The sequence below is a fragment of the Vombatus ursinus genome, unplaced genomic scaffold, assembly GCF_900497805.2.
Source record: "Vombatus ursinus unplaced genomic scaffold, bare-nosed wombat genome assembly UNPS02014768.1, whole genome shotgun sequence".
NCBI classification, from domain to species: Eukaryota; Metazoa; Chordata; class Mammalia; order Diprotodontia; family Vombatidae; genus Vombatus; species Vombatus ursinus.
In genome coordinates, this window is record NW_020954546.1 from 37,006,435 (window position 1) to 37,027,330 (window position 20,896).

Sequence of the window (20,896 nt, forward strand, 5' to 3'; positions counted from 1 at the left end):
TTACTACCTATGTGACCTTGTAAACAAGATCTTTGGCTTTTTTTCTTCCCCTGTAAACTGAGGCAAGAAAACTAGATGACTTGTAAGGTCTCTTCGAGCTCTAAATTTACGACACAGTATTTTCCTCTTAAAAGGACAAAATTACTTTTTCCTTGTGTGCCACTATAATGATTTTAATCTGTGTGATTTGGTGGCAGACGGAAGAAGGGAGATTCCCCTGTCCTACCACACTCATACATTCTAGTACCTTCACCTAGCAATTCGTCTGGTCTCTTTATTTTATTTTATTGGGGGGGGATAATAGGGAGAGGAGTAGGAGGGAAAGTGGGGAGGGAGAGCAGACAGCAGCTGCACAGACAAGAGCTAAATGTGGATCTAGGGCAAGGGAAAATAGATTTTAACAGCCCCAGCTTCTCACCAACTCCAGGCTCAGATTTCTTTGGGCAGCTGGTTTCTTTGGCCCTACTTTGATAGACTAGGGGGAAGGGAGGGGTTGAGGAATTTTGGGGAGGGATTTATCTCCTGCTGTAGTTTTTATTTAATGATAGCTGCTTTCCACCCCCAAATAGCATCTGTAGAGAGTAGGTAGCAATATCCAAAGGGCTTGGTAAGTGGGGACATATCAAAGTACTTGCCCAATTCCTCAAGGGCAGGACCCTATGTTTTAGCAATCCCTAAGGACTGACTGGATGAGACAGTGACTGGGGTTTCATGCAGGATGGAACTGGATATCTGACCCCTTTCCCTGTAATGGCTACTACTCTGATCTCTCTATACACGTAAACACACACATACATTCACACACATATACACACACAAACATACAAGTCTTTCTGCTCTCCTGCTCCCTCCCTCCCCCCAGAATTATGGTCCTGGCTATTTTTAAAACTCTCAACTCAGTGGTCAGGCCTCCTTCCACCTCAACGCAGCCTCTCTCCCCCATCCCCAGCTGTCAATCCCTTTGGTTGTATGTTCCCTCCTCACCCCCCCCCCCCAAAGCTTTCCTAGCTCCTTGCCCTCAGACAGATTGTAGCTAGGGGTCGGTACTGGAGTTGAGAGAAAAAGGACATGGAAAAGGAGATATGGGACCCTTGGATAAAGCTGACAGACAATAGGCAACACTGGATGGAAAACTGGATATCAGACTGACACTTGACCTCTAGACACAGAGGTAAGTCACCACAAAGTTAAAGCTTCTTTCAGAAAGTTTTGGGTTAGGATCTGAGTTTGCATTTTTCTTAATGCTGGGAATCATGGACACCAACCTCAGTTCCTCTAGGCTACATAGGTTGGTAGTCTCGATCTCCTCATGCTGACGTGAGAAATGCATGCAGACATGCTGACTACATGGGGTATATCCTAGAGCAAGGAGTACTCTGTGACAAAGCGGGAAGGGGGAGAGAAATTGTCTAGTAAGATGACTTGGCTGAGAGGAATGTTTCTCTAGGAGAAAGACTAAAGGGCTATACCCAGTCTCTCTCACCACCCTTTCCCCCCAACATCTGGGTCTCACAGTCAGAAATCCTCCTGTTCCATTTTCACCATTTGTCTCAGACTTTCTGGTGGGGTTTAGGGGGTGTTCTCTAAGCCTCCACCTTTGTGGTTCTCTCTGCCAAAGCTAATTATAGTCTCAGATATTTGGTCACTGACACCCCTCCACCCTCCAGCTATACACAAAGCTTCTGAATTGTGGGTATGAGAGGCAACTCTCAACTATAGATCTCCCTTCACAATATCAGCCCCTCTCCAGTCTATGCTTCACCTGTATGACCTTTTCCTTCCTCCACCCCAATTTTAGCCCTAGGTTCTCCACCAGGAGGAGATTAGTGGTGGGTGATTAGTCTTACCACTTCCTTCCAGTGGGGAAGAGAGAGGTATTGAATGTATGGGGGGTGGGGTCGGATTATTCTATATTTGCAGGGCTGAAGGGGTTCGTAGTTGAGAGTAGCATCACAGGAATATTAGGAAAAGTGAAGTAGCTGTTGGATCAGGAAAAAAAGATTGATTTGCACACTTGTTTTGCACTTGTTATTCAATGGAGAAAGCTAGCAGGTGGCTAACACCTATCTAGTACTCTCTAGGTTCCAAAAGAAATTGATCTGCATGTCACTGTTCAAAATAGGCTTTGGATATTAATAGCTTTAACCCTTCTTTTTCATTCTCTTGATCCACTAGTGGAGGGAATGGCAAGTCACCTGGGTCTTCAGTAAACCCACAAGCAAATGAGTTGTGTTTCTGAAATGTTCTCAGATTATATTCTCATTGAGGGGCCCATTGGGGTAACAGAGTAGCTCTGTGCCCTTGGTCATTTGTTTTTTGACCCCTCTGCTGTTTGGTCAGTTCAGGATGGGTCAGTACAGTGGACTCTGCTCCCACCCCAACACCCGCCCCATCTTCCCTCCACCTCTGACCCGGGTGTTGCACAAGTGCCCTGGGGTGACCATGGGAGGCAGACACAGGGCCAGAAAGGTTCCCCAAACCCTAAATCCCCCAGTACTCTCTTCTCATTCCTATCTCCCATCATTTCTTTGACCTCCCTAGATCCCCTATAACACTTCTCACTCAGACTTTGGCTCCTCTCACCTCAACCCCCAACCAGATTTCTCTGTGACTGAGGTCCCTTCCAGGGGATCCAGCCATCAGTTGGAAGAGACCTGGGGACCAGGGGGGACCTGGCTGGATAGGGATGAGGGAACCAAGCCACTCCCCAAGTCCCTGGTCCCCCCGTGGCAGCTCACTAAGCACCCTCACTCTTCTGCTGCTCTTCTGTGGACATGGTAAGGGGAGGGTTAGGGAAGGGTCTGGGGAGGGAAGGGGAAAGGGAATGTAATAAAGGCCTGAGGGATCCCAATCATTCCTATCCAAACTCAGGACTACAACCGGTATACCACAGATCAAGGAGAACTCTGTTCGGGGAGAGGAGGAGGGAGGAGGAAGGGAGAGACCCCGGGAGGCGGGGTGAGGGACGGTGTTTCTTTGGGAGCCTCGGTGACTGCATACGTTGTTACAGGGCCATAGGGAAAGGCTAAGGGGTCAGCAGCTGTCTGATGGAGGTTGAAGAAGTGGTCCTCAATTGGCATATGGAATTTGGAAGGTTGGGGCCCTCCCAATGATCTGGGGGAGGGGTGTCGGGGGCTACTGTGGATAAGGATATAATCTAGGGCTTTTCTGACAATAACATCCTTCATTCTCCATTTCCCCACTCCTTCTTTCCCCTTTCTTCTCCCGCCTCCCATTTCCCCCTCCCCCTACCAGCTCACTCTCAGTGCAAAATCCTCCGCTGCAACGCTGAGTATGTATCATCCACGTTGAACCTACGAAGTGGGGGATCTTCTGGAGGGAACCGGGGAGGTGGAGTCCGGGGCCCAGGAGCGAACTCTGGTGGCCTATGTCGCGCCCTGCGCTCCTATGCGCTCTGCACGCGGCGTACTGCGCGTACCTGCCGAGGGGACTTGGCCTTCCATTCTGCGGTCCACGGGATAGAAGATTTGATGATCCAACACAACTGCTCCCGCCAGGGTCCCACGGCCCCGCCTCCTCCGCAGGGTCCCGCCCCTCCTGGCGCTGGCCCCGCCCTTTCTTCAGGCCCCCCTGCTCCGGACCCCTGTGACTACGAAAGCCGGTTTTCTAGGCTACATGGTCGTCCCCCGGGCTTCCTGCATTGCGCTGCCTTTGGGGACCCCCACGTACGCAGCTTCCACCACCACTTCCACACGTGCCGTGTCCAAGGCTCCTGGCCTCTTTTGGACAACGACTTCCTTTTCGTCCAGGCTACTAGCTACCCGGTGGCCACCGGAGCCAACGCCACTACCACGGGGAAGGTCAGGGTGTAGACAGTCAATCCTGTCAATCCTTGTGAACAGCTTTGGTTCCACAACCACGACTCGCGCAACCACTTGCTGATTAGTCTCTCTGGCACTGGTTACCCCCCAAAATGCACACTAGCCACTCTGGTCCTCATTGGTCATTCCTCATAATTCCCTGCCTTTGCTGGCCCCTCCCCCCACAGTTGGCCACTCTCCCAGTCAGACTCTCCCTCTCCGTTACTACTATTAACTACTTCGTCCCCACAGCTTTTCATGATTCCCTTCACTCACCAGCATCTCCCTTTACTCCTTCTTATTGGTCACTTTCCATGTTCAGATAATCCAGAAGAAAAAGCGGGAGTGGCAGAGCCCTAAGTAAACAAAGGCTCAGATGGGGAAGTTTCTAAAAGAGGGGAACTCAGTCCTATGGGAGCTGCTACGATTGAGACTGTAGGTAGGAGGAGGGAGGAAAGAATGTTGATTTGAACTGGCAACAGGGACTGCTTGGTATTCAGGGAGGCCTAGGGGAAGAGATGAGAGTGCAGTGAAGAAGAAAGATCAGGGTGTTTTAGCATGGAATAGATGGATTTAGGGCTGGGGAAGAGGGTGACTTTAGGGAAGATCAAGCTGACCGGAAACGAACCTTTCTTCTTCTCCCCCAAACAGCTCACCATTATATTTAAGAACATGCAGGAATGTATCGACCAAAAAGTCTACCAGGCTGAAGTGAACAATCTCCCAGCGGCTTTTGAAGACGGATCGGTCAATGGAGGTGACCGTCCTGGAGGTTCAAGTCTGACCATCCGAGCAGAGGCCCCTGGGAGCCATGTGGAGATCCGAGCTGCCTACATTGGTACAACCATCATTATTCGGCAAGCAGCTGGTCAGCTCTCTTTCTCTATTCGGGCAGCTGAAGAAGTAGCAGGAGCATTCTCAGCTGAACAAGATCTACAGCTCTGCGTAGAGGGATGTCCCCCAAGCCAGCGACTCTCCCGGTTGGAGCGACAACGAAGAGGGGCTCTGACCTTTGATACTGCTAAGCAGTTGTGCAAAGAAGGACTACCAGTTGAAGATGCTTATTTCCATTCATGTGTCTTTGATGTTCTGACCTCTGGTGACCCCAACTTCACTCTGGCTGCTCAAGCTGCCCTAGAGGATGCTCGGGCCTTTTTGCCAGACCTGGAGAAGTTGCATCTCTTTCCTCGTGATGCTGGAGTTCCCCTCAGGCTTACAGCTCACCTGACCCTAGTACTTACTGGAATCCTTGTTTTCTGGTGTTCCATCTGATGAACACTCCCACACCCATTTTAATAACCTAACTAATACTTTAAATTTGGTAGGAACAACATGAAAAGGGGGTAGAATACTTGAGGAAAGGAACAAGGCCGGGGACAGTCTCAAAGTCTGAAAATGGCCTGCTGATACTTCCCTAGATATATAAAAATGGGCTAAAATCAAGGGTTGGAGTGGCCACAGGATAGAGAAATGGGGATGGGAGTAGGACTAGAGCCTCTGTGGTCTACACCTCTCTAAGAAAGTCTTTGATGAGCAGATTCTCCTACCACTGTTCCCTCTGGAATGAAAGTAGGAGGTCATGATTTCCAAGTAGAAATAATTTGAGAGGTATACATGTTCATTACCTACCAAAAAAAACCCAAACAAACAAAGAACAATTGGGTACTTGGTATACATGATTTCACTGTTATAGGCACTCCCTCTATCAATGCAGAACAAAACCTCTCCATGTTGTTGCATCCAGTTCATCACTACGTTTGCCCATAAATCCTATTAGATTTATCCAACACACTGGCCTTCCTCTTGTCCTTTTGGTATCACAGGTATCCTGATAGACTACTAAGATTATCAGTCCTTCATTCTCAACATATGACTCACCACCTTTTCTGATAATATATTTCCTTGATTTTTTTTTACATGAATTCTCCAGTGAAAGTCTCTCTCTCTCTGTCTCTCTCTCTTTTTTTTAAAGCAACATCCTGCAGCATAGATTTGGAGTAAAAAAATCCCTGGGTTCAGGCCCTGGCTTCCTAGTTCTGTGACCCTACTATGTAAGCTCCAAGTTCTTTAAGTAACAATTTCCTTATCTATAAAATAGGAATAATAATATTTACCACTTAGTAAACTGTGGAATGGTTTTCAAATGTGAGCTATCATTACTTAGACTCACCCCATCTTTTCATTACCATTCTGGCTATTCCTAAATTTAATTCTTCTGAGATCATAATCTTCCATGATTAGAAAACATATTAGCATCTCAAGGAGAATGAATACTGTTATTTTAAGTGATAGACCTTTTCAATACAAAGCACTTTGGGATCACTGAAATCGTTGCACGACCCACAAAATGAAAAAAAGATTCAATACTTTTCATTTACTGTTTTCTTTTTCAGTACAAGTATCATCTGTCAGGAAAAGGGCTATAAGCAGTTGAAGGACTATTTTCCTTTTTGTTTTTGTGTCCTTAGTGCCTAGCCTAAATTAAGAGTTTAATAAATGTTTATTGAATTGAATTGAAGGGAAGAAACTGTGTTTTGATTTCTTCTTTTTGAACGGTCAGAGAGGAATTTCTCTGCCTACACCTTAGGCTTAGGGAATTTCTCTGCCTTTGGGGAGGGGTGCATGTTAGACAGAAATTAATCACTTCCCCCATATAGTCTGCAATTAAATTTTTTTAATTCCATACATATACTTCTGTTGCTTATTTTGAATCTTCCAAAGTGGACCTGAAGAAACAGAAGCTTGGGGCATAGTGGAATTGTTCTTCAAGTAATCAGCAAGATGGGTAGGTTAGAGGTAAAAAGATAATTAAATTTTTTTTGGATGTGTTATTTGAGATGCCTATCGGCTATCCAGTTGAAAATGTCCAGTAGGCAGTGATTTGAGACTGGAATTCAAAAGAAAAAGTAGAATTGAATATATAGATCCGGTAGTCACCAAGAGGAGCTGATGAGGTCAACAAGAGAAAAGGTATAGAGAGAGTAGAAAAGAAGACCCTGGATGGAGCCTTTCCATAGTTAGGGATGATGATCTAGCAAAGGAAACCAAATAGAAGCAGTCAGACAGAGTAGTGGAAAACCAAGAGAGGATAGTGTTACAAAACCCAGAGAGGAGGAAATATTTGGGAGAAGATGGTCAACAGTATTAAATTTTGCAGAGAGAACTTAGAAGGATAGACTAAGAACATTGAACAATATAAGTACAGAGTATCCCAAAAATCTATTTAAGCTGTGAAAGCTTAAAACTGCACTAAGATTTTTAGAACATAATATAGTTAAATGCTAAATTATGTGCTGTTAATATCATAGAAATTCAGAAGTAAGGAAGATCAATGAAGGGTGAAATAGTTAAGGAAGTCATCATAGAAGAAGGGCCTTGAAGGATGAATAGGATTTGTTAGGCAGAAGTGAGAGAGGAGAACTTTCCAGGCAAAGGACTCAATTTGTGGTCCATGGATACTGAGGGAGTCTATGGATAGATTTCAGTGGGCTTGTGAATTTGGATAGAAAAAAAATCCATCTGTATTTTCACTAACTTTGGTTTCCAATCCAATAAATCCAATAAACATTTATTAAGTACCTATACCTACAACATGCCAGGCACTGTGCTAAGGGCTGGGGATATACAATTAACAAAAACAAAGACAGTCCCTGCTTTCAACAAGCTTACAATCTAAAGGAAGAGACAACACACAAAAGAAGGAGAGAAGGGCTGGAAGGTGTGGGGGGATTGATGGGATATCAAGGGGTACCAGGTGTGAGGGCATCTTGTTCCATGGAGCTGAAACCAGGTAGGGCAGCAGATGCAAAGTGGAGTGATGAGAGTCCAGTTTCTGCCCTCTATAAAAGGATTGGGAGGAGTTTGGTGCTCTACCTTTCAGTCCTCTAAACAAAGGGGAAAGGTGGCTGAGGGAGGTGGAGTCAATGCAGGCTTGAGTAAACAGTACTTTGGTGAGTTTATCCTGGGAGGGACATGTTGTTATGTGGAGGGGAAACCAGAGAGGGCAGCAGATGCAAGGTGGAGAGATTACAAAGGTTTCCTTTGTAATCCTATGCATTTTGTTTTATTTAAAAACAAATGCATTTTAAAACATTATTTTGTGAAGAGGTCCATAGGCTTCAGCAGATTGTCAAAGGAGACCGTGACACAAGACAGATTAAGAATCCGTGACATAAGTGGAGGTAACAAGTTAGAAATGAGCATGCTCTGTTCCTTGGGCAATAAGGAAACCAGTCTGACTAGAGCAGAAATATCCCTGAGAATAGAGAAAAATAAGGGTATATAGGTATAGTCAGTCTGGATTATAGAGGACTTTGACAAATAGGTAGAGTTTAGATTTGACTCTTTAGGAGACCAAAAGCCATTGAGGGATATTGATCTTGGGACTGACTTGATAGAAACATCTTTCTTCCTCTCTGAGGAATTCAGGAAGGGCTAGGGAAAGGGGGGAAGGCTGGAAAGATCCAGTATTACAGTAGAAGACTAAAAGGAGATACAATAAGAAGTTGGGGATGCTCTAAAAAACAGACCAGTTTTAGGTAAAACTATCATAATCTAGTTTTGCCTTCACTGTCCTGCCTCCTTGAAGCCTGTTCTGCCCTTTCCCTAGCTACTTTTCCTCCCCTAATGTCTAGGCTAGGTAAAGGTTGACCAAATAGGAGTCCAGATAGGAAACTAAGTTAATTTATAACTACCTACAATTTCTAGATACCTATTCCCCACACACTTTGAAAGCCTTCCCCTTTTAGTCACCATTTCAGATGTACTATCAACCAGACCTAGCACCCAGAAGCCATCTCGTAGTGCTTACAGCTCAGAACTTCTGTTGGAGTGCTCCCATGTAAGCTGTGACTGCTCTTGCAGGTCAATACCCAATTTTACTCTACCTTTCTCCCCACAGTAATATAGAATTTATTCCTATTATGTTCTCTCTCCCTTCCACCTATTCTACCCACCACCCTCTAAAATTTACTATTTAGAATCTCTTCCCCTCTAGGTCATGGTCATTTCATCTTCTAAGTTAAAGCTGGTCTGACAAACTCAGCTGTGCTAATATGTCTTTCTTAACCCATGGTGCCCAGAATGGAATCCAGTATTATAGATGAGTCTGAGAAGAGAAAAGACACATAAAATGGCACTCAGCCTATCTGTGAGTTCAGTCCAGAGGTGTCCAATCCAGAATTATAGTTTTCCATTCTAGAGTTGAAGTAACCACAGATAGCAGAGGAAGACAGGAGAGGTTGAGATGCATTATAACATAAGAGAAGAAAATTAGAACTAAGGAAAGAATCAGGGTTTAGTATAAAAAGCTCTGAACTTAAAAACCAGAAGACCTTAATTAGATTCTCAACTGTGACTTACTGGTTGATTGGCTGTTGTCCTTCGTTCTTGAAGAGGACCGAAATGACATCACTATGTTGGAGTCAAGGTACAGTGTGTCCATCTGTGGTTGAATACAAGCTTGGAAGGCTACCACAGGTCGGGCACAAATAGTCCACAAGAACATTTGGAGAAGAGATGTGTCTAAATCTGAGCATCTCACATTTCTTTTGAGCTACTGTAATTTTGCTTCACTCATAGATGTGTCACGGTGCTTTCCTGCAAGTGGCAGTTGCACCGTCATGAGCCTGTTTTTCACTCCTTTTGGTGGGCACACAAACTTGTGGACTAGATTAGTTTTTATTTCAAAATCTATGCTAGCTTCACCATGTTCCCCTTCACTTCAGCCACTCCAGGAAAACATGTAACCAGCTCCAGCTTCAGTAAGTTGACAGCCTTGTTTCACTCAGCGTTAATATTGGGATGCAATACCCACTATTCTCTCTCAACAAGAGCTGTTCATCTTTCAGGTTTACTAGATTTTGTGTTGTCTGTAAGCATGTGAACATTGCACGTGCCAGTGGTGAGTGAAATCATTTTCACAAAATTTTTGTACATTTCTTTTTTTTTTGCATTTTGGCCACAGGGTAGGATCCCTACCTGCCATAGTAAGCAGGTCAGGGTTGGATGAAGCAGACAGTTTTTAGAGTATCTTTTCTAGCCCCTTCCTCACTTCAGGAGGTGAGCAGTGCAGTCCTTTAAAAAGGCTGATCATGGGACAGCTAGGTGGTGCAGTGGATAGAGCACCGACCCTGGATTCAGGAGGACCCCAGACACATAACACTTACCAGCTGTGTGACCCTGGGCAAGTCACTTAACCCCATTGCCTAGCAAATTAATAAATAAATAAAAAGGCTGATCAGTACCTCACCCCGGAGCTGCTGAATCCGGCTGCTGCTTCAGTCCAGTGAGAAGACAAGTCTATGGCCTGTGTGCAGGGTTGTGATTATAGCTCCCAGAGTATCCATACCACTTGCTACGTCGTCATTTGCCTGTCAACACAGGACTTTGAGGTAGATAAAAATGGTAAAATGGTATGAGTGATGTCTTTTGATTTGCACATAAATTAGATTTAAGTGAGGCAGAGCTGCTCTAAGTTTTCTGCCTCATTCTCTTGTCCAGAGGCAAGATAAGGTCAAGATGACTGGCGATGGTTCTGTATGTAGTCCATGATCTTGACATCTTCAACATCTAACCAAGGTCTAAGCACTCCACAGTACCTGCTTCAGTAGCCTTCATGGCCATTAAAACAAATTGTTCTCATGCAAAGGGAAGTCTTCACGTATTTGGGGTAGACACCCCTCTAACTCACTAAGGGTCTGAGACCCCTCAGTTACCCACAACCTGGTTTAGCCCATCTGCTGATATGGTTTTACCAGGGTATGGCCACTGGGCATGCTACAGCTTCTTGGAGCCACAGGTGGGAGTTGGGTGAATCAGTGGAAAAGATAGAAAGCGGTCCTGAAAAGGGCTCAGCAGTTCTCACACCAGTGGTACTAGTCCCTTCCTGAGCACACCCTACACTCCTGTGACTTACTAGCTACATATGTCACAACTTTCTGAATTTGTTTCCTCATTGAAAAAGTGGATACAGTAATATTTGTATCACCTACCTTATAGGGCTGTGGTGATGAGCAAATGAGATAATGTATATAAAGAACTTTGCAAGGATAAAGCACTATTTTCTTCTAAATCCTGGAAATCCTCGATCTGAATTCTGGGCCCTTTCTGCCCTCAACCCTCTCACCCCCCACAAAAAGCAGTTTATTTCAGAAATGTCCCTCATTCACTGCTTTATTCAAAAAGAGATGAAAGTTTCAAGAATTCCTGATAATAGTGGTACTCCCCACATCAACCCCCTACTCCAAAATCTTAGCTAAATAACTATAGTTCTCAAATATCAAAAGACTGCTCAGTCTCATAGATGAAGATGGAAAAGAACAACCAGAAAGATGGAATATTAAAGCTCTTAGATCTATTAAAACTTTATTTCTGCCTACCCCTCTCTCCAAGCCAAACCACTTGCCACCAGTCCCCAGAAATGAAGAGGAAGTCAGAAGTTGCGTGTGTTTCCTGTGATTAAGATAGTTTGTGAATTGGGTAGTGAGCCACTGGGAGAGGTCGTAGAACTCAGAAAGTCAAGTGATCTGGGATCTGCCTCCATTGTTCTTTTACTCTGGGCCAAGCACCACTCCCTCTGGGACTCAGTTTCCTGAGCTGCTAAATTAACTCATTGCTTGCAGTAACCCCAGGTTGGAGTTAGTGGAACTTTAACTCACTACCCACTTTCCCACTCTGTGTGGATAGAGAGTATTATAGTCAATGTTAACAAGCAAACTCGGTTGGTTTGTTGCCACATCCCCATACCACTACTAATATCTACCCCCATCTACCATCCACCACTTAGCTCCTGCTGCTAAAATGTGGAAAACTGCCCGGTAAAGCTTTGGAGTGCTGAATAGAACAGGCACTTCCTGTTAGCCAAAGGACAAACAATCAGGAAATCAACAGTAATTAGGAGGGAGAAGGAAGAGGTGTGGGCTGGAATAGATAGATAACACATACAGGTTCATCAGGCAAAGATAATTAAAAGTAAGATGCCTGCAAGTTATGATAAAAACATAGGAGAGATACAATTCTGGGCAAAGAGCAACAAATTGATTCTTTTTTTTTTGCCTGCTACTTTTAAAAAAAGTTTTAAAACATTTTTATTTAAAGTTTTGAGTTCCAAATTCTATCATTCCCTCCTCCTTGAGATGGTAAGCAATCACATATAGGTGATACACGTACAAATTATGTAAAACATTTCCATATTAGTCATTTTGTACAAGAAGACTTGAATTGAAAGAAAAAAATGAAAGAAAGAAAGTGAAAAATAGCATGCTTCAGTCTGTATTCAAATAATGTCAGTTCTTTCTCTGGAGGTGGATAATATGCTTCATCTTTAGCCCTTTGGGATTGTCTTAGATTATTGTATTGTTATGAATAGCTAAATCACTCACAGTTCTTCATCAGACAATATTGCGGTTACTGTATACAATGTCCTCCTGGTTCTGTTCATTTCACTATGCACCAGTTCATGTAAGCATTTCGAAGTTTTTCTGAAATCATCCTGCTTGTCGTTTCTTATAACACAACAATATAACACTGATTGTTTAACCATTCTCCAATTGAAGGGTATCCTTTTGATTTCCAATTCTTAGCCACCAAAAAAAGAGCTGCTATAAATATTTTTGTACAAATAGGTCCTTTTCCCTTTTTTGGGGGGGGGGGAAATATCTTTGGGAAATAGACCTAACAGTGGTGTTGCTGTATCAAGGAGTATGCAGTTTTATAGCCCTTTGGGCATAGTTCCAAACTGTTCTCCAGAATGGTTGGATCAGTTTACAACTCTGCCAACAGTGCATTAGTCTCAGTTTTCCCACATCCCCTGCAACATCCAGCATTTTCCTTTTTTGTCATAATAGCCACTCTGATAGGTGTGAGGTGGTACCTCAGAGTTGTTTTACTTTGTATTTCTCTGATCAATAGTGATTTAGAGCATTTTTTCATATGACTCTAGATAGCTTTGATTTCTTCATCTGAAAACTACTTGTTCGTATCCTTTGACCATTTATCAATTGAGGAATGACTTGTTCTATGATAAATTTGATTCAGTTCTCTATATATTTGAGAAATGAGACCTTTATCAGAGATACTTGTTGCAAAAATTTTTTCTCAGTTTTCTGTTTTCCTTGTAATTTTGGTTGTGTTGGTTTTGTTTGTGCAAAAACTTTTTAACAAATTGATTCTTGATATTGCTTTCTCCCTGGGATGAAGTCAAAACCACCAAAGATAAATCTCCACCTCTCAATCTCTTCTTTATGATTACTCTACTGAATAACTGTCTTTCACCCTCTGGAGGGTAGTTTGGGTCATTTTTTAGGTCTCAAGACAATTAGGGAGACTTTAGAGCTCTCTTAAATCTGAGAATGAAGAACAAACAAGCAACATCAGTTTGAGAACCTTAGCAATAAAGTCAGTACATTCATCTCCCCACTGGGAGGCAGAGCTGAGCCAGATTTGTTCTAAAATTGTGCAATAAAGAATTTCTCAGAAAAGGGGAAGTTAGCATAAGCACTCAATGTCCTATCTCCCTCAAATTCATAAACACAAATACAGTCCAATTTTCCTTCGTGGAAAAACAAACCATCAACCCTTCACCTCTTCATCCTCCTGCTCTGGTAAAGGACAATGTAAGCTTAGGGCACGGGGAGCTGAGCCTAGAGATGCGCCTGAATGAGAAGGAAGGAGTAGCCAATCTAAAAATAAATAAACAGAAAAAAAAAAAAAACCCCAAGAGTTTGTTCTTTCCTCTGCCAAAAGTACAGGAGAGTTGGTGTTAGACTATGAGGATGAGGAGTAGGAGAAAGGATTCCCAATGCTCATAGCATGAAGCATCTATCATGGCATCTGAAGAACTTTAGAAAAATGAGGAATAACCCTTTCTATCACTCCCTGACAATCTAGGCTGGGTAAATTCTGCCCCAAGTCAGGAGGCTGGATTAGAATAATTAAAAATATCCTTAGATGTTTCTGGGAGCCTATTTCCCAAAGGTACCAAGAAATTTCTTGAAGAGGTATGAAAAAAAGAGAAAATTGTGGCTAAAATTTCAGTCTCTAAGCTAGTTTCAAGCTTATTTGATCTACATTGCTTTGTTCAGAGGCAGATAAGCTATCTAAATAAGAAAGCAAGATTTGGAGAAAAAGAAAGTGACACAGAGATACATCGAAAATGATCATGTCTAAACAGAAGGACCCAATTTTGGCTAGTTTCTTAGGAATATCTCATGATGGGACTAAAGACTTTCATCTCCCCGCCCCACACTCCAACATGAGAACATTAGGAACCAAACAGCTCTGGAAAATATCTGGCAACAGTCCTGGAACAGCCCTTCCCAATCACATGTTACTCAGCCTCATTCTTATACTGCTATTGAGAAAGCTAGACAATAACTGGAAAGAGCACTAATTTTTGAATCAGAGGATCTGAGTTCAATTCTTTCTTTTACTATTGACTACTTATATGATCTTCAGCAAGTTATTACACTCATCATCTGTTAAATGGAATTGGACGAGATGAACTCTATGGTCTCTTTCAGCCCCACATCCTATAATCTTTTAAGTTTAGTTTCCCATTATGTACTTCATAGTCTATTAACTCAATAAACACATGAAATACCTACAATGTGCAAAGTATTCAGCTAGGAAACATAAAGATGAAATAAGAGTATCCTTGCACTCACATAGTTTACAATCTAGCAGGCAGGAAAGACAAATACACAAACAAACACAAAACTAGTTCTAACATAAAGTGCATAGAAGTAGTCCAGACAGAGTGGTTCAAGAGATTGGAGAAAGGAAAGCTCACTTACAGCTGAGGGGGCAAGGAAGGCTTCGCAGAAGAAGGTGGCACTCCAGCTCAGACTTCAACATTCATTTAACAAACGATTGTCCCGTCCCGCGGGACATCAACGGAGGTCCGGACCTGTAAAAGAAGGAGGGGAGCAGGGGACACAGGAAATGGAGACAAGACAGGCTTTCTGATCAAGTCTCGTTTATTGAAGGCTAGCTCAGGGTAATTATACACACCGTAAGGGGGGGGGGTTCCACCACCGGTATAGGGGCGGGGTATTCCAGGAAGAGGTACAGCTTTGTCCGTAATTTGTTCTTATCACAAGGACCACCAAAGGTATAGGGGTATTCCAGGAAGAGGTAGTAATTTGTTCTTATCACAAGGACCACCAAAGGTATAGGGGTATTTCAGGAAGAAGTAGTAATTTGTTCTTATCACAAGGAGGCCTTGACAACTGCAACCTAGTAATTTTCCAGAGGTCATACTGGGCCTGTGGTCCCTTACATGTCTCCCTTTTCTTTCCTTAAAAGGGAAGGTTTAGCAGAGGGGTTTGTGCCTGTCTTAGGTTGTCCCGAGGAGTGGGAGACTGTTGCCCGTCATGGGGGCAATATGCAAGGCAACGCCCCTGGCTTAGGTCAGACTCCCCTCAGGGGGATCTTACCCGTCATTGGCTAACCAAACCAGCGCTCAGACTAATCCTTGGGACCGGCCAATGTCGGTATAAAGATCAGGGTCGCCAGTATCTAGCCAACAATAATGGACCTGAATAGGTTTGGACAAGGCCTTGTCCAGCTGTTGTTTGACATAGGAGGTGATCTTCCGGAACACCCAAGGACCGAAGGTTAGAGCTAATAAAAACACAAATGTAGGCCCTACAAGAGGTAAAATATAAGGAAGAAAGCCATGAAGATTACTTAAAAAAGGATTTTCAAACAGTTCTCTCCGACGCTTGACCAGATCATCCTGTAATTTCTTTATCTTGTCCCGGACTACACCGGACTTATTAGCATAGAAGCAACATTTCTCCTGTAAGGCCAAGCATATACCCCCTTGTTCGGCTGTCAAGAGATCCAATCCCCTTCTGTTCTGCAAGACCACCTCGGCTAGAGAGTCGATCTGGTCCTGGAGATCACTAATAGTTCCTGATAAGGTTTGGATATCATCAATGAGCTGTGCAGAGAGTTTATTATAGGAGTGTATGGCGACTCCCAAGCCCCCAGACCCTGTCGCAAGGGCTCCCGTAATGCCCAAGCCAACAAGCAAGGGAATAGCAAATACGGCCCTTTTATGTCTTCCAGCCATAAAGTCGAGGCTGGGAACCGGAACAGGCTCGTTCCCTGGAACAATATCCATCTCAGGTAGAACGGAGGCAGTGGAGCAATAACCAGTCCAATTTACGGGCAACGCTGGGAACGCCATATTCCCTCCGCAGAGAAAAACATGGCCTAGAGGGGGACACAGGAAACTGCTAGTACGAAGGACAGAGGAACAATTCACATGAGGGAGAAAACCCACATCAATGGAGACAGAGGCATTGGGAGTGGTACCCTCAAAGCAGGGGGCTACAAAGAGTGACTGATTCAAAGGGATCGGTTGAATCCTAAAAGGGAGGCGAGGAGATCGTTGCCGGCCGGGGCGTCAAAACCAGCAAGGCAGACCCTCAGGACAGCCAGGAGGTACCAGCGTAGGGGTGATCGTTTTCCAAGCATTTCCTGTAGATAAAGAAAAGAAATATTTCTCAGAGAGGTTTGTCCTCCCTGGAAGGAAGGTTAACTGGAGGCGGAGAAGCCATTTCACAGGAATCAACTTGCTTTACAAGCCTCTCAGGAAGCCAGTGAGCAGCTTGTTTTTCTTTAATATATATACAGACCGAACCCCGACCCCAAATAAGAACAGGGTTGGGACCCTGCCACTGGTTAGTAAGGGGATCTTTCCACAGTACTTTGGCATAATTGTGCTGGGATTCGGGGTGCCAAAACCTATCAGCCGCTGATTTGCCAGTACCGTCCAATTGAAGAAAATTTAATATGAAAAGAGCATGGCTGACCAGGTTCCCAGGGGATCCTTTGACCGGGTAGAATGCCCCTCTTCGAAGTTTGGTAATAGTGTTTTTTAAGGTTTGATGGGCCCGTTCCACAATACCTTGCCCTTGAGGATTATAAGGAATGCCCGTGACATGAGAGATACCAAGGGTGGCACAGAAGGAGCGAAAAGCTGTGCCAGCATAACCAAGGCCATTATCAGTTTTAATAGACTCAGGCTTGCCCATAACAGTGAGGCAAGAGAGGACATGAGCTATCACGTGGCGGCAGGCCTCACCGCTCTGCAATGTGGCAGAGAGAAAGCTGCTGTGAGTATTGATGGAGACATGCATATATTTTAAATGACCAAAATCAGAAACATGAGTCACATCCATTTGCCATAGGGCGTTAGGAAAAAGACCTCGTGGGTTAATCCCCTTACTGGGTGGAGGGGGCAGAAAAGGAACACAGCGCACACATCGCCTCACAATTTGTCGAGCCTGTTCACGAGTTAAACCGTACAGGCGTCTCAGGGAGCTCGCTGGTAGGTGTAAAAAATCATGGGCTTGTTCAGGAGGGGTGAGGCCTGGCAGTAGGGAGCACTGTAAAGCACGATCTGCTACATCATTGCCCTCAAAAATGCCTCCTGAGGTGGACTGATGAGAATAAACATGGAGAATGTAAAGGGGGTTTTTTCGCTGCAACAAAATTTGCTGTAATTCCCTCAGGAGAGAGGATATGGTGGACTTATGAGGTTGGAGGACAGCATCCTCTATGCATTTAAGAACCTTTACTGCATATAGACTATCAGAGATTAAGTTTATAGGCTCAGGATATTTACGGCAAGCCTGGAGGATGGCAAAGAGCTCATTTTTCTGGGTAGAGTCATAGGGGGTTTCTAATACTGTTATTTCCTTGGAGGCCTCATGATAAATAGAGGCCTTATAGTTTTTTGTAGCATCAGTGAAAACGTTTGAGCCTTGAACAGGTTCTCCCATAACCTTTCGTTGGGGTGGTGCTAAGGTTATTTGCTCTAGCATAGGGAGAAGCAGACAGGAGGAATGAGGACTTATCTCAGCCCATTGGGAGCAATGTGCCCAAGACCAATAGGTTTGCATAATGGCTTCTCGCTGTCCAGGTTCAAAATTCGAGTAAAGTAAAGGTCGTTGTCCAGACAAGTGGACAGCCCTTTGTACTGCAGCTAAGGCTAGTTCCCCTAACATCTCATAATAATTTGGCAGTACCTTGTGAGCCTTCTTTGCATATACAAATTCTAATAATTTGGGACCTTGGTGTATAACACAAAAAGGACTCTGTTGATTGACCAAGGAGACCTCTATTCTACCTTTGGGGTCCCATCTGGCGGTCTGGGCCTGGGCAGCAAGTGAGAATATTTGGGACACTGCTGCCTTAGCGGCAGGAGTCCATGCCCGAGGGGAGTTTAAATCTGAATTTCCTTTTAAGATATCATATAAAGGCTGCATTACAGCAGGAGGAATGGGTGTTCGGGGCCCTGAGCCATTGGATCTGTCCCACTAACTTTTGGAAGTGATTCAAGGTGGTTATCTTATCAAGCCCTAGTTCAGGAATTTGATTGCTAATAGAGACAGCCTCCATATGAAGGTCTAGGTATATGAGTGGGTAATTTTGTTAGACTTTCTCAGGGGCCACCACCAAACCATAATGAGCAAGTGCAGAGACGGTTTCTTTTACTAATCTTGCTAATGTTTCATCACTGCTGGTGGCTAATAAAATATAGTGAAGTATTGTGGCTTTAGGCCATTTGTCCCTGATAGGGTCCAGCACTCTCCCCACATAAGCCTGACATAAGGTGGGACTGCAGCACATTCCTTGGGGCAGGACCTTCCACTGATATCTTAAATCTGGTCCTGCATTATTGGTAGTGGGTATGGTAAAGGCAAATCTCTTTCTATCTTCTGGGGATAATGGGATAGAGAAAAAACAATCTTGGATGTCTATGACTGTCACAGGCCATCCAGATGGCACTAAATTAGGGGAGGGAAGGCCAGGCTGTAGGGTTCCCATGGGCTCTAGGGTGGTGTTAACCGCCCTGAGATCTATTAACATTCGAAATTTCCCTGATTTCTTTTTTATTACAAACACTGGGCTGTTCCAGGGGCTGGACGTGGGCTCAATGTGCCCCACCTGTAACTGGTGCTGCACTATATCACGTAAAGCCTGGGCTTTCTCTGCAGGGAGGGGCCATTGGGGTACCCAGACTGGGTTATTAGATCTCCATGTTAGAGGAGTGGGTCTGATACAAGAAAATTTTTGCTGTTGCCCAACGGCCCCAATTAAAAATCCTGCGGGGGTGGTATATAAACAGATGCACCACAAGCCTTCAAAATATCCCTTCCCCATAAATTCTATCTCAAACCAGCAACCACCGGGGTCGATTTGGAAAATTCTCTTGCTGTAAAGGGGAAGTCCGAACCACCGGGTAAAAGTCGGAGATTTTTCTGATGCAGCCCCGAGGGCGCATTCCGAGGGGGTGGAGCTTCCATCTGGTAAGCTTGTTGAGGGGCCCTCCTTGCCCCGCCTCCTGACTGGCTTGCAGCATTCTTTAGCATAATGGGCATAATGGCCAGATTTGTTACAATTGTAACAAATTGCCTTAGAGCAGGCTCCACCAGGTTTCTGGCGGCATTGTGCCTTAAACTGACTGGCTTTTCCGTATAGATAGTACAATTTAGTCTCTTTTGTTTTCAGCACTTCTGATAGTCCTCTCCAAGCGGCTGCCTGTAGGAAGGGTTTATCAGGACCTTTTTTAATCTTGGTCAGGGAGGGCCTTTGTTTCCCCAAAGCCTGAATCTTACAAAAAGCCCGTAGGGCACATTGGGAAACAGCTGCAAACGCTGTATTTAGTGCCTCTTTTAACTCCTTAAACTCCTTCCATTTTAAAGGGGCCCAGGTCCTCCCTCCGTTGGTTAAGTGTGGGGGAGGGGGGCCAAAACAGGGGATTCGGATTTGAGTTTGGAGGTTACTGTAGGGGCAGTGAGAGCAACAGCCGGGCCAGGGATGCAATCAGCGAGTCCAAGTCAAGGAGCCGTAGTTCCTTAAGTAGCTGTGCTTTCTCTTTCTTAAACATCAACGTCTGTCGGAGGGACTGAATCTGAGAGGGGAGCGAGGTCAAGGGAGTGTCAACAGGCGGAAAAGGGGGAAGAGTATGATAAGGAGGGGGAGCAGAAGGGGGCAGAGAAGCAGGAAGATGAGGGGTTGGGAGTGGAGAAGCAGGAGCAGCGGGCGCGGAAACAGAGTGCTGTATAGTAGGAAAACATGCAGGAGCGGTACTGAAATTATAGGGGTCATTATAAGAAGCAGCCTCCTGCTCAAGGTCAGCTGCGTCAGTAGGATCTAAGGTATCATTTGACCTCTTGACCAAAGCTTTTTGTAAAACAGGATAAATGCGCTCAACTCTCCTACTTTGGGAGGAAAAATCATCTAAGGGCATGTCGATGGACACAGAATCACAATCCTTCCTAGACTCATCCTCTGTTGCGGGTGGGGCTGGTAATGGACAAGGAGGCTCCGGGGGGCCTCCGTCTTTTTCACTGACAATCTTACAAACCTCAGTCTCAAAATGACGTATTTTCAAAATATCATAAACACAATTCCAGTAATTGAACGCAGTAACAGGGACCTTCTGGGGCCTGAAAGTTCTAAAATAATCATTAAGACAATCTCCCACCCGTTTCCATCTTTTCTCATCTATAGTTCCTTCCTGGGGGAACCAAGGACAAACGTCCTTTAAAAAAAACAAAAAATTGTATAAGATCCTTTTTCTTAACCTTTACTCCCCGTGTCTTTAATGAGGCCTTAAGCCCTTCTACAAATTTTTCATGACTACTAGCATCCTGCCCCATTTTGAGAGTGTCTCCTTACCTCAGGTCTCTATTCCGCAGATCAGGCAAATCCTCGGCGACCAATTCTCATGTATCGTGACTGCAGTCGTTTTTTCCACAGGAGCACACACCAAAAACCTTTACTCCTTTTAAGGGGGTCTCGGGCCCCACGTTGGGCGCCAAATGTCCCGTCCCGCGGGACATCAACGGAGGTCCGGACCTGTAAAAGAAGGAGGGGAGCAGGGGACACAGGAAATGGAGACAAGACAGGCTTTCTGATCAAGTCTCGTTTATTGAAGGCTAGCTCAGGGTAATTATACACACCGTAAGGGGGGGGGGGGTTCCACCACCGGTATAGGGGCGGGGTATTCCAGGAAGAGGTACAGCTTTGTCCGTAATTTGTTCTTATCACAAGGA

General features: G+C 44.6%; 2 protein-coding genes across 3 annotated transcripts; one reads left to right on the forward strand and one right to left on the reverse strand.

The window, feature by feature from the left end:
- The first annotated feature begins 914 nt into the window (after positions 1 to 914).
- Positions 915 to 7,355, forward strand: LOC114043187 (hemojuvelin-like). Of its 2 annotated transcripts, none has more exons than XM_027862206.1 (4): positions 915 to 1,171; positions 2,600 to 2,777; positions 3,256 to 3,821; positions 4,473 to 7,355. In XM_027862206.1, exons 2-4 carry the CDS (start codon positions 2,687 to 2,689, stop codon positions 5,091 to 5,093), a joined length of 1,278 nt encoding a protein of 425 aa, XP_027718007.1. In that variant the 5' UTR covers positions 915 to 1,171; positions 2,600 to 2,686; the 3' UTR covers positions 5,094 to 7,355. The 2 variants fall into 2 exon arrangements, with proteins under 2 accessions (XP_027718007.1, XP_027718008.1); XM_027862207.1 differs by having other exon boundaries at positions 2,628 to 2,777.
- Positions 7,356 to 15,047: 7,692 nt separating this feature from the next.
- On the reverse strand, positions 15,048 to 20,882 carry LOC114042851 (syncytin-2-like). The gene is made up of 2 exons (XM_027861597.1): positions 20,520 to 20,882; positions 15,048 to 16,307 (listed from the first exon to the last, which is right to left on the reverse strand). Exon 2 carries the CDS (start codon positions 16,012 to 16,014, stop codon positions 15,283 to 15,285), a length of 732 nt encoding a protein of 243 aa, XP_027717398.1. The 5' UTR covers positions 16,015 to 16,307; positions 20,520 to 20,882; the 3' UTR covers positions 15,048 to 15,282.
- Between the last annotated feature and the right edge of the window lie 14 nt (positions 20,883 to 20,896).

Coding starts and splice junctions, on each gene's coding strand:
- LOC114043187 (XM_027862206.1), top strand. CDS start 2,687: ATGAGGGAACCAAGCCACTCCCCAAGTCCCTGGTCCCCCCGTGGCAGC. Junction 2,778..3,255: donor GCTGCTCTTCTGTGGACATG/GTAAGGGGAGGG, acceptor TCCCCCTACCAG/CTCACTCTCAGTGCAAAATC. Junction 3,822..4,472: donor ACGCCACTACCACGGGGAAG/GTCAGGGTGTAG, acceptor TCCCCCAAACAG/CTCACCATTATATTTAAGAA.
- LOC114042851 (XM_027861597.1), bottom strand. CDS start 16,014: ATGGCGTTCCCAGCGTTGCCCGTAAATTGGACTGGTTATTGCTCCACT.